This window comes from Bos grunniens, chromosome 26, assembly GCF_055505025.1.
Source record: "Bos grunniens cultivar Pamir isolate PY7600 chromosome 26, Bosgru_T2T1.0, whole genome shotgun sequence".
Lineage (NCBI taxonomy): Eukaryota > Metazoa > Chordata > Mammalia > Artiodactyla > Bovidae > Bos > Bos grunniens.
Genome location: NC_141190.1, coordinates 13,878,954 through 13,890,944, shown reverse-complemented (window position 1 = coordinate 13,890,944; position 11,991 = coordinate 13,878,954). Strand labels below are relative to the sequence as shown.

The following is an 11,991-nucleotide window of genomic DNA, read 5'->3' as shown; positions in this document are numbered from 1 at the left end:
TATCCGAGAGTTTTATCTGGACATCAAAAATGCCCTCAAAGGGTTATCTAGTTGATACTAAAGTGAACACCTTTGCTGCCCTTTTTAATATTTTTACCAAGTACTGCCAGGAAGTCTGAACACATATATTATAAATTATAAAAATTGTATAAAAGTTCTTTACCTTATCAAGAGTAAACAGATCAAGGAGTTGATCTGTCCCCATACTCTGCAAACTAGAATTCTCTTGGCTAATAACAGTATTTGCTATGTTCATCTTGAATTTCTGCAAACCCATTATTTTCTCTTCCAGTGTTCCTCTGGTTATCAATCGGTACACATTAACCACACGTTTCTGAATGAGAAAAAGAAGTTAAGCAACTGTAGTGTTCTTGCCTGGAGAATCCCAGGGACGGGGGAGCCTGGTGGGCTGCCGTCTATGGGGTCGCATAGAGTCGGACATGACTGAAGCGACTTAGCAACAGCAGCACAAATAAATGGATAAGCTTTGAGATTCACCAAATCAGAGGGATTTGTATGCTTGTTTTAGGTACTTGGGGGAAGGCAATGGCACCCCACTCCAGTACTCTTGCCTGGCAAATCCTATGGACAGAGGAGCCTGGTAGGCTGCAGTCCATGGGGTCGCTAGGAGTCGGACACGACTGAGCAACTTCACTTTCACTTTTCACTTTCATGCACTGGAGAAGGAAATGGCAACCCACTCCAGTGTTCTTGCCTGGAGAATCCCAGGGACGGGGGAGCCTGGTGAGCTGCTGTCTATGGGGTCGCACAGAGTCAGAGATGACTGAAGTGACTTAGCAGTTTAGGTACTTGACTACTACTGAATTAGGATTGCAGGTTTTTTAAAAATCTGTGCCCAAGACCTTAAAATGTTTGCAATCACAGAATATTAGGAATGGCTAGTATCCCAGGTTTTCTTGGCCCAAGCGCCTCATTTAATGTGTGAGAAAGTTGTGCAACAAAATCAAGTGACTTACCTAATGTCACAACACTTATTAACATAAAAATAGGAACTCAAACCAAGACTTTGTCTTTTGGGGGAAGTATCATCCCCAGTGTGCAGTTAACACCAGTGAGTGCTGACTTTTACCTGCCCAATGCGGTGGGCCCGGTCCATGGCTTGTAGATCACGCATGGGATTCCAGTCATGCTCCACAAATACCACCGTATCAGCGCCTGTTAAGTTAAGCCCCAGGCCACCAACATGAGTTGTAAGTAAAAGAACATCTATGGATGGATCATTGTTAAACCTAAAAACATAGATATTAAAAAATAAAATTAGTACATTGCTTCCTAAAGTTCCAATAATAGACACTTAAAAGTTTAATAAATATTAAAAGCACAAATAAGAACATTGCTTTATAAATCCATGATACAGCCATGTCTGTGACCACTAGAGACTACTCTTCTTTTAAATATACATAACATCTTCAGTAGTAGAAAAAAGGTATTCTATAACATGTTAGAAATTTCATACCTAGCAATTAAGTCCAATTGCAAAATGTACTCGAGTAATTTTCAAAAATGGAACACTAAGACAAAACCCAAGTATGAACCTTTAACATATGGAGACAGAATAGTGTGGGAAAAGGTCAGATCAGTCAGGGAAGGCAGAAGATGGTTGGCAGAAGAAGGGTGGTAAGGGTTGCTAAAATCATACTAGTCCTAGAAGATACTGACAACATCTAGTAGCTTCTAGGAAAAAGAAAAACTAACATTATTACCAAGCTATTATTTATTACTGACTGAGACAAACACCGGGCTTTACTTTATATGCTTTATATTATTTGTTACAGTAACTCTATAAGGATATTACTATTTGAAAGAGACCCAGGCTGTGTGGATAATAAACATTAGTGCCCAGGAGAACACTGCTTTGATGGTGGAGTTTGGTTTTAAGTCCCTTCCTAGGTCTCTGTTTTGTGCCTTAAGATCTCTTAGGAATGTCTGTTAAAAATGCTTTGAAGTCAGCAGCCTGCATGACAGATCCTAGGAGCCTGCATTTTAAAAAGTGAACCACGGAGATTTCTAAAGCAGACCACATACAAGAAACACTGCACTCAGAGACTGCTTCCAAGCCCGGCCAGCTTCTGTCTTGTTCTCAGTGCAGATGGAGAGATGAGGATAAAGGTCATAGTGAAGCCACCTGTTTGCCACCTCTTACCCCAACCACCAAATACAGATGAAGGAGAAATAGTTACCTCTCTGTTTTGATGCCTTAAACTTCTTTCATGCCCATAAGGATGCTTTCCTAATAGAGTTCTTTCCCCCTAGCTAAACAAACTACTCAATTACATTTCTGCACTTCTGTATTTTAAAAAGGTAAAGATTTAGTTGGGTTGAATTATATAATAAAACACATTTTCAGATATTTAGTCAAAGTAGCTCGTGGGCAAACTTCTATGTAAGTAATAGTAATAGACTGACTATAACTTATTTATGAGTTTCAGAAGACACTTACCGTGAAACAATGGAGTGCCTCTGACCAGGAGGTATGCTACCATCCAATCTCAAGTAGGTGACAGAGGGTAAATGAGGTTTGAGAAGATCATGCTCCACTATATCCAGCATGCTTTTAAGTTGACAGAAGATCAGTATCCTGTGCTGGGCTACTACAGACTCTGTGCCACTCTCAGAAGTACTGCCATTTCCCAAACCACAGTCCAACAGCAACTTGAAGAAAGAATCACTTGTTATATACAGGTGTCCCATAAAAGTAGGCAATCAATCTCACTGAAATAAATGCTTCTCTTTGTGGTGAGAAAAGGTTAGCTTACCTGTGACCTGAAAAACAGGTTAGCATTCTGGGCTATCGTTGTATAATATTTTCTACTCTAGCCTATGTGAAATCAACACTCTTCATCCATTAATTATTCTCAATAAAACTTAAGCCAGAAAAGCTATAAAACCTAAAACAATAACTGAAGTCCAGATTTTAAAACAGGTTTTTCTTTAAGGGTAGATAAACTAAAAGCTGAGTTTTGCAATAAGGAGCTCACAGTCTGTGATATGATGTACTTACTACAAGTGATATGAGCAAAATGGCAGAGTAAGCAGTTTCTAGAAAAATACATTCAAATGGTCCACAAGACCATACATTATAATCAGTGATAATCACAGTGACAAAAAGAGAAATCTTGAAAACACCAAGGGAAAAGTGACTCCCACCACCCCTGCACTGCATGATTTGTGGGATCTTAAGTTTCCTGGTCAGGGATCAAACCCAGGCCCTGGCAGTGAAAGTGCCGAGTCCTAACCACTGGACCACCAGGGAATACCCAGGAGTGACTTCATGTGAAAGGGATTCTCAATGAGATTAACACCTGTTTTCTCATCAGAAGCCATGGAGGTCATCATTATCAAGAAAGTGAAAAGAATCTATAGAATTGGAGAAAGTATTTGCAAATTATATATCTGATAAAGGCTTAACATCTAGAATGTAAACTCCTAAAACTCAACCAAAAGAAACAGTCCAATGAAAAAAATAGTTGAAAGACTTCAACAGGTATTTCTCCAAAGAAGATATGTCTTAATAAGCACATGAAAAAAAAAAACCATTATTAGTTATTAGGGAAAACTAATCAAATCAACAATGTGACACCATCTCCTACCTACAGTGATGGTTAAATTAGAAAAAGGAAAATCTTGGGGAGGATATAGAGGAGTCAGAACCCTGGCACATGGCTTGCAATGTAAACGTTACAGCCACTGTGGAAAGGTTTGGTAGTTCCTTCAAAAGTTAACCACAGAATAACTATGTAATCCAGCAGTTTCACTCTCATATCTATACCTAAAAGAACTCAAACAGATACTTGTAATGTTCACTGCAGCATTATTCACAATAGCCAGAGGTGGAAGCAACCCAAGTGTCCATCCACACACGACTGGAGAAACGAAACGTGGCTTGCTGCGCTGTGCTTAGTGTGTCTGACTCTGTGAGCTCATGGGCCCTGGCCTCCAGGCTCTTCTGTCCAGGGGGTTCTCTAGGCAAGAGGACTGGACTGGGTTGCTATGCCCTCCTCCAGGGGACCGTCGTGAACCAGAGATGGCACCCTGGTCTCCTGCACTGCAGGTGGATTCTTGACCATCTGAGCCACCAGGGAGGCCCAGAACGTGGTGGTGGTGGTTGTAACAGCAACAATAGAGGAATATTACTTGGCCATAAAAATGAAGTGCTGATGTATGCTGTGACGTGAAGGAAACCTGGAAATAAGTAAAACTAGCTAACCACCAAAGAAAAACATGTGATCCCATGAAATATTTAGAACAGATATATTCATACAGACAAAGTAGATGAGAGGTTCCCAGGGTTATAGAAAGGAAAGTGGGAAGTTACTCCTGAATGGGTAGAGTTTCAGGCCTTCCCTGGCAGCCGGATGGTTAAGACTTCTCACTCCCTATGCAGGGGGCACGGGTTCAATCTAAGATCCTGTGTGCTGCATGGTGCAGCCAAAAATAAATAAACATAGGTACAGAGTTTCTATCTGGATGATGGGAAAATTCTGGAATAGTGGTGATGGGTACATAACACTGAATGTAATTAATGCCACAGAATTCTACATTTCAAAAACAGTTAAAGTGGCATTTGTTATACTTTACCACAATTTTTAAAAAAGCTGTATCAAAAATTTAACAAACCGAATTTTTGAAAATGGTAAACGCATCAGTAATCTTTTAGAAAAGCAAATTTACCTACTGTTACTGATCAGGAATGTACAACACACATCTAACACTTAAAAGACGTACTTACTTGTTTCAAAGCTGAGAGTTTAGGGGCATGCTGAATATCATGGAGAGAAGAATTCTGAGCTGCAAGTTTTTCAGTAGTACTCTTGAACTCCGGATGCTGAGGTGTTAAGACTAATGCTGGATGGTTGCACAGTTTACGTAAGTACTGTAATGCCTTTAAGAGAGGAAAAAGTATATACAAGTCTCCTTCACGTGACACAAATATTTGTATCTTGGTGTCTTTTCCTGTGCTACTGCATCTGTCTAGAATGCCTTTCTTACGACTCCTATTCATTCTTGAAGAACCAGTTCAAATATCTTATCTGTGATGTCTTCATCTGTACTTCTTGTGCAATTTGTGTTTACTTCTGTGAGAGAATTTATAACATATAAATTGTACAGTGATGTCTGTCTACCCCACTAGACCAATGACCTTCTCATGACAGAAAGTCTTATTAGCTCCTATAGCTAACCCTTTTGAACTGAAAGTGCCTTATAATGTTGCTAGATGATTCTAGAATTAGACATCATTTCCTAAAGGAAGGTTCGTCAAACATTAGTGGGTATGAAAACTTCATACGACCCTTTTAAATCTGCAAAATCTCTCCCCTCTACACAGTATTTTGAGTCAACAGGTCTGGTGGTGGGAAAGGGAAGGTGGAACTGTGTAGTTGTGTTTGAGAATCAGGTCTTATTTCCTCTGACTCAGCCATACCCTTGTCTTTTGTCATTTACTTGGCCTGTGATTTGGGTCTCACTTTTGGCACACAGATTTGCATCAGTAAGCTCCATTGCTGGGCACTATGATAAAATTGGGAGAGGTATGAGCTTTCAAAATCACCTTTTCCCGTTTCTATCTTTAAATATGCTGTAGTATTTAAATATGCTGTAGTATTTTAGTATCTTCATATCTTGGTGACAAGGCGGGGTTGGGAGATATTCTACAGTGGAATATTTCAAAAGGGAAAAAAAAATGAGTTGACGCTTTCTCTTTTTTCTCATTCATCATCTGTCTCAGGACTTCTGTACTGTATGTAATATCTCTGCCTGGAATCATTTCCTCCCACCAATCTACATGCCTCAACCTTCATTCAGATCTTTGCTCAAATGTCACCTCCTCAGTACATCCCTGATCACCCTGTTGAAAAACTACAACCTACCCTGACTCCTATACTGTATAAGCCGATAGTTGATTTTCTTTTACATGATACATGTTTTTTATTATATTTTTCACGCCTAGGATCTTGTTCACTGCTTTAATTAACCCCTGAGGTTAGAAAAATTACTGCCTTGTGGTAGGTATTCAAATATTTTTTGAATAGGAAACAAAAATTCTCTATTTTAAAACTCTTCATGTAATAACTGTAATATTGCAGTTTTCACTTTAATTTTAATATTAAATTGCCTATTACTAATTACGAACATGAAAATTAATTAATTTGGCTTTTTTACCTATTTTCAAGAATGTATACACAAAATTGAAAAAATTAGATAAACCCATATTTCAATGTTTCATATAAACATTGCTGTACTGAAGAGCATTCTTTAACATTTAAAAAGTGGGCTATAATATGTACCTGGAATACATGACCTGTAGCTTTAAGCTTTGGTTTTTCGGTTTCTTCAGAAAGTGCAGCTGAAGAAACTGTTTCATCAACATCGCACTTGGCACGAGACTTAGCAAAATCCTCATAGAGCTGAACCTGTAAATTCCCCCACAAAAACAGTAAGCATATTTTTTTCAATTGTTCAAAACATGACTAGAAAAGGCCAGTAGCAATGTAAATCAGCCCTCATCAAAGAAAATGAATTACGCAACCTACTTGAATATAGATGATCCACTGCAGCGTGGTAGATTCCTTTTAAATTACATTTAGAAAACAAGTTTAACACATTGTTCAGCTGCTAAAATATTTTTTAAAAAAGTCAAATAATCCTAAATTCAATTTTTCCACTCTATTTATAAGTTACCGATAAAAGAGAACCTGAACCCTTACAAATAAATGAGGAAATTTTCCTTGAGTGATGTTACATGGTCAAGACCCTAACAGGTATGTTTCAAAAGACCAAGTTTTAAAAAAGACACTAACCGCAGAACCCACACCAAGTTTAAAGTACTTCCTTATGAGTCAGGGTTCCTGCCTTGTATATGTTAAAACAATGAGAAAGGGAAGAAATCTACAGTGCTGAAGAACAGAAGTCAGAGAATAAAAACCTGTAGGTGCAAACAAACCCAGATGTCACTTCCCTCTGCAGCTCCCTTCCTCCAAACTACTTAAATGTGTTTTATGCTGATGTTATAATACCACTATAATATCTCAGGTTTTTTCATATGGCACCTTTTCTTTATCATACTTAAAGTCATCTCATTACCTCTAAAACTTTTCTTTCAAGAAATATTAATCCAATTTTTACAAACAAGGGATGGAGGCCAAGAAATGATGTAGTTGATATCATGGAGCTCTTGGCATTTAAATTAGTGTTTTGTCCACAAAACTGAAGTTGGAGAGATAAATACTAAAAGGTTAACTGTATATACTGGAGGGGAAAGAAGCTATTTTGCAGATACGTCTGTGTATCTTTTATTCATTTGAACCATACTAAATCATAGAAAGTGAAGTGAAGTCGCTCAGTCGTGTCCGACTCTTTGTGACCCCATGGACCGTAGCCTACTACGCTCCTCCGTCCATGGGATTTTCCAGGCTAGAGTACTGGAGTGGGTTGCCATTTCCTTCTCCAGAAGGAAAGTGAAGAGGAACTAAAAAGCCTCTTGATGAAAGTGAAAGAGGAGAGTGAAAAAGTTGGCTTAAAGCTCAACATTCAGAAAACTAAGATCATGGCATCTGGTCCCATCAATTCATGGCAAATAGATGGGGAAACAGTGAGAGACTTTATTTTTGGGGGCTCCAAAATCACTGCAGATGGTGACTGCAGCCATGAAATTAAAAGATGCTTACTCCTTGGAAGGAAAGTTATGACCAACCTAGATAGCATATTAAAAAGCAGAGATATTAGTTAACAAAGGTCCATCTAGTCAAGGCTATGGTTTTTCCAGTGGTCATGTATGGATGTGAGAGTTGGACTGTGAAGAAAGCTGAGCGCCGAAGAATTGATGCTTTTGAACTGTGGTGTTGGAGAAGACTCTTGAGAGTCCCTTGGACTGCAAGGAGATCCAACCAGTCCATTCTAAAGGAGATCAGTCCTGGGTGTTCACTGGAAGGACTGATGCTAAAGCTGAAACTCCAATACTTTGGCCTCCTCATGTGAAGAGTTGACTCATTGGAAAAGACGCTGATGCTGGGAGGGATTAGGGGCAGGAGGAGAAGGGGACAACAGAGGATGATGGCTGGATGGCATCATTGACTTGATGGACGTGAGTCTGAGTGAACTCCGGGAGATGGTGATGGACAGGGAAGCCTGGCGTGCTGCGATTCATGGGGTCGCAAAGAGTTGGACGCGACTGAGCGACTGAACTGAACTGAAATCATCTGATACTGAAACAGACTGATGCTTACTAACCTAGAACACAACGTAAACATTCAAAGAGAAGATTCTGTTTATAGGCCATATTTTACTAAGACAAGAGATAGCTTCCCCTTACAAAAATACCACACACACACAAATACTACACAAGGAAAGGCATACCATAAATGCCTTTGACAATGGTCTCTATGTACAAAGTTAGAACTGGGCAGATGCCAATACTTCTCTTGAAAATTTACTGGCAATACTTTAGAAGAGATGAGGTCCCACTTCCCAACTCAGCCCTGATGTGTACACCTATAACGCTGCTGTAAGGAAAAGACATCACAGGCAGACTTCTGGCCCTAAAAAACACTGGCTTGCTTCTTTATCACTTGCTTACTTCTTACTGTATCATTTTAACGTTCCAACTTTTTCAATTAACTTGAGACGTATAACAAAGCAATTATGACAGTAGACTTTGTATTAATGCTGTGTTGAAAATGCACAAACCCAAATGTGTACTTGTATACCCAAACAGATTCATTTAGGTTTTACATCTGTTTGAAACAGAATATTCCTGAAGTCTAAGGAAGTAGAAGCTAGATTAGAGCAATAAAACCAAAGGCTACATCCCTTTACTCACTACTTTTGTGACTTATTCAAAGCATTCTAGTAATAAACAGCATCAACAACCACAATTGCCAGATTCCTAACCTGGAGAGGACTGAGAGTGCAGTAATAGTCTTGAATAATTTTGGGTGGCAGATCCTGTAAAACATCTTCTTTCATTCTTCTCAAAAGAAATGGCAGGACCTGGCGGTGCAGTGCATCCATTGCAAGAACACCTGTTAGTAATTATTAACAGAATTAGTTTTATTCTATTTATTATTAATTTCTCTAATAATAAAATTAAATGACTTCCCCCAAATTAGATATAAATTAGATTCACTTGCATAGAATATACAATGGTATCTCCTTTTCCTACCTGCTTCTTGTTCTCGACTGGAGCTTCGAGCATCCCTACTTGCTAATATAGGTTTACCATACCGAGCAGCAAACTGGCGTTCAGTCCCCAAAAATCCTGGCATGAGGAAATCAAATAATGACCACAGCTCCAAAACGTTGTTCTGAATATAAGAAAGGAACACCAGTTATCTTGTGTGCTAGGATTATTTCCTTAAACTTAAAAATGGAACAATAATGAAAGCCCACTGTAATGACATAGATGAGAGAGATTATCACTATATTTCTGGATATGAGTCTATATTTTACTGTGTAAAATTTGGAGAAAATACTCTATCCTATTTACAGGAACTTTCAAGTCTTTTCCACCACAATAAGCCTTGGTCCACAGTATTTAAATCTTTTTGGTCGGTTCTATCAAGTAGTAAATAGAGCAGAAAGATGAATACGTTTCTGGTTTTTTTGAGACTAAGATTAACAGCAAGATTTAAGAAATCTGGCCATCACCATCATTTATTCAAAGCAGGAAAACCTAGAAGAGTTTGGTTATAGGTCATGTCTACCCAGTATTTATGGGTCATGAGAAAAGGTAAAGGTTTTTTCCAATTCTACTTGGGAGTTTCACAAAACAAAAACCAAAAAAAAATAACACCCCCCCACACTTTTCCATTTTGGATGCTTTCCCAGTATGTGTGGATCCTAAGGTACCGTCCTATCTGTTTACCCCTTCCAGAAGCCCTTCTCACCCTGCTTAAGCTCTGGCTCACCGTGGTGGGTTGCCTTCCTGCAGTGAAACCCTTCTAACTGCACTTGGGCTTTGCCTCCTGACTCATGGGCTGCTGCTACTAAGTCGCTTCAGTCGTGTCCGACTCTGTGCAACCCCATAGATGGCAGCCCACCAGGCTCTGCCGTCCCTGGGATTCTCCAGGCAAGAACACTGGAGTGGGCTGCCATTTCCTTCTCCAATGCATGAAAGTGAAAAGTGAAAGTGAAGTCACTCAGTCGTGTCTGACTCTTTGCGACCCCATGGACTGCAGCCTTCCAGGCTCCTCCGTCCATGGGATTTTCCAGGCAAGAGTACTGGAGTGGGGTGCCATCGCCTTCTCCGGACTCATGGGCTACTACAGCCTAAAATCACATTTTAAATATGAGATTTAAAACCGGGTTTGCTCAGATACTGCTACATACCAAATGAACCATTATAAAAGCAAGATAATTACTGGAAATTATTCCAAAAACTAAAAAAAAAACCTCTTCTTTAATTCACTGTCAAATGCCAAGTAAAGAAAAGGTAAATAATTACCTGGATTGGTGTTCCAGAAAGAATAATCCTATAATTAGCAGTCAGTTGTTTTACTGCTTTTGACAATTTTGTTTTTCCGTTTTTGATGACATGGCCTTCATCAAGAATACAGTAGTTAAACTTAATATTTCTAAGGAAAAATAAACAAAAAATGTTAGCATCTTTTACTACATGTCAGGAACAATATGAAGAGTCTTTGAGGCAGAAAGATACAATTCTCTCTGAATTTGACACTGTTTTCCTTTAAAAAACTTTAACTCTTACCTAAAGAAATCTATGTCATTTCTCACAACATCATAGGAAGCCACTACGAGATTGTGCCTTTTGACCTGGTGCTGTAACCTGCATTTAAAAATAAGCAAGGTTAGAAAATGGGAACCTGCAGAGTTTGTAATACACTTGCAAAGTGGAAAGCACAGATGCCACTGTAGAAAGTGATTTCAATCTGCCTACCAAACCCAATATTCCTTTCTGCTTACTCTACATCCATGACCCTGCTACCTGAAGGCCATTCTCCTTATAACTTGGTCGTGTGGCCCTAACTCAGCTGATTGAAAAGAGGTGAGTACCCGACTCACGACGTGAAGGTCATTTTATTTGCCAAAACCTCTTCCTTGGAGGCACTATTCCTTCAGCATTCCATGTTGTGCCGGGGGCTGAGCACGAGCCATCAGTCACATGGCCCCATAATCACCAAAGAGGTGAAGCATTTTAATCAGATCAAGCCATTCACAATATTTTATTCCCCAATCATGGAGGCTGGCTTGGGGACATGACGCAATCAAGGCCGGCCAGTCTCAGAGACTATCTCTCTTCATTACAGTTGCCAAGCTAGGAGAATGTAGGCCTAAGACTGCCCATGACCTTTTATCTATACCAATAGTAGACAAAAGTCCAGTAGAGACCAACAGAACAAGCTATGCATGGGGAAGAACAGTAATTTAGATGTACCTGAAGCAAGAATTCACCCCAAGATGCTCAGTTTAATTAATGAATTTCCTGTTTGCTTAAGCTAGTCTCAGTTGAATTTCTACCACTTATAAATGGATGAATTCCTTTACAGTAAATTCTTTAAGAGTACAAGCTCTTGAGCTGCCTGTGTTCAAATCTTCATTTAATTACAGCTAGTGAGCTTCTATTTAATTAGCTGAGTGATCTTCTTCCCAGGCCCCATGTCTTAAAACTCCTTATCTGCAAGTTGGGAACAATAATAGTACCCATACCTCATAAGGTAATTAAGAGAATACATGGTATTACATAAATGTAAATAAAACTGCTTAGAATATCTAATGCCTGACCAGTAAGTGCTCAGTATATGTTAGCTATTAATTCACAGAAGGGCAGCAAATCTACGGACTAATCAGTAATCTGTGACTATCCAAGCTTTAAAAGACAAACTGGAAGTAATGATACACCACTCTTCAACACCTGTATTTAGGAACAGAGATGTATTAATAGAACTATAGTGTTCTATGGGATCAGGGCAGCTAGAGCAAGCCACTGTGCACCAAAAGCACTTTTGGGGAGAGGGA

At 39.2% G+C, this 11,991-nt stretch overlaps 2 protein-coding genes across 10 annotated transcripts in view; one reads left to right on the top strand and one right to left on the bottom strand.

Annotated features, from left to right (window-relative positions):
- The window catches only part of BTAF1 (B-TFIID TATA-box binding protein associated factor 1), an 88,008-nt gene that overhangs the window by 2,759 nt on the left and 73,258 nt on the right, over window positions 1-11,991 (bottom strand). For all 6 annotated transcript variants that reach the window (XM_086378556.1, XM_086378558.1, XM_086378557.1 and 3 more), the window contains 9 exons: window positions 10,724-10,801; window positions 10,460-10,589; window positions 9,179-9,320; window positions 8,908-9,038; window positions 6,306-6,431; window positions 4,751-4,903; window positions 2,462-2,673; window positions 1,091-1,250; window positions 164-334 (listed from right to left, as the gene is read on the bottom strand). In XM_086378556.1, the coding sequence (XP_086234682.1) occupies window positions 164-334; window positions 1,091-1,250; window positions 2,462-2,673; window positions 4,751-4,903; window positions 6,306-6,431; window positions 8,908-9,038; window positions 9,179-9,320; window positions 10,460-10,589; window positions 10,724-10,801 (1,303 nt within the window). The remainder of the gene's footprint in view (window positions 1-163; window positions 335-1,090; window positions 1,251-2,461; window positions 2,674-4,750; window positions 4,904-6,305; window positions 6,432-8,907; window positions 9,039-9,178; window positions 9,321-10,459; window positions 10,590-10,723; window positions 10,802-11,991) is intronic.
- The window catches only part of CPEB3 (cytoplasmic polyadenylation element binding protein 3), a 348,047-nt gene that overhangs the window by 326,072 nt on the left and 9,984 nt on the right, over window positions 1-11,991 (top strand). The window lies entirely within an intron of this gene.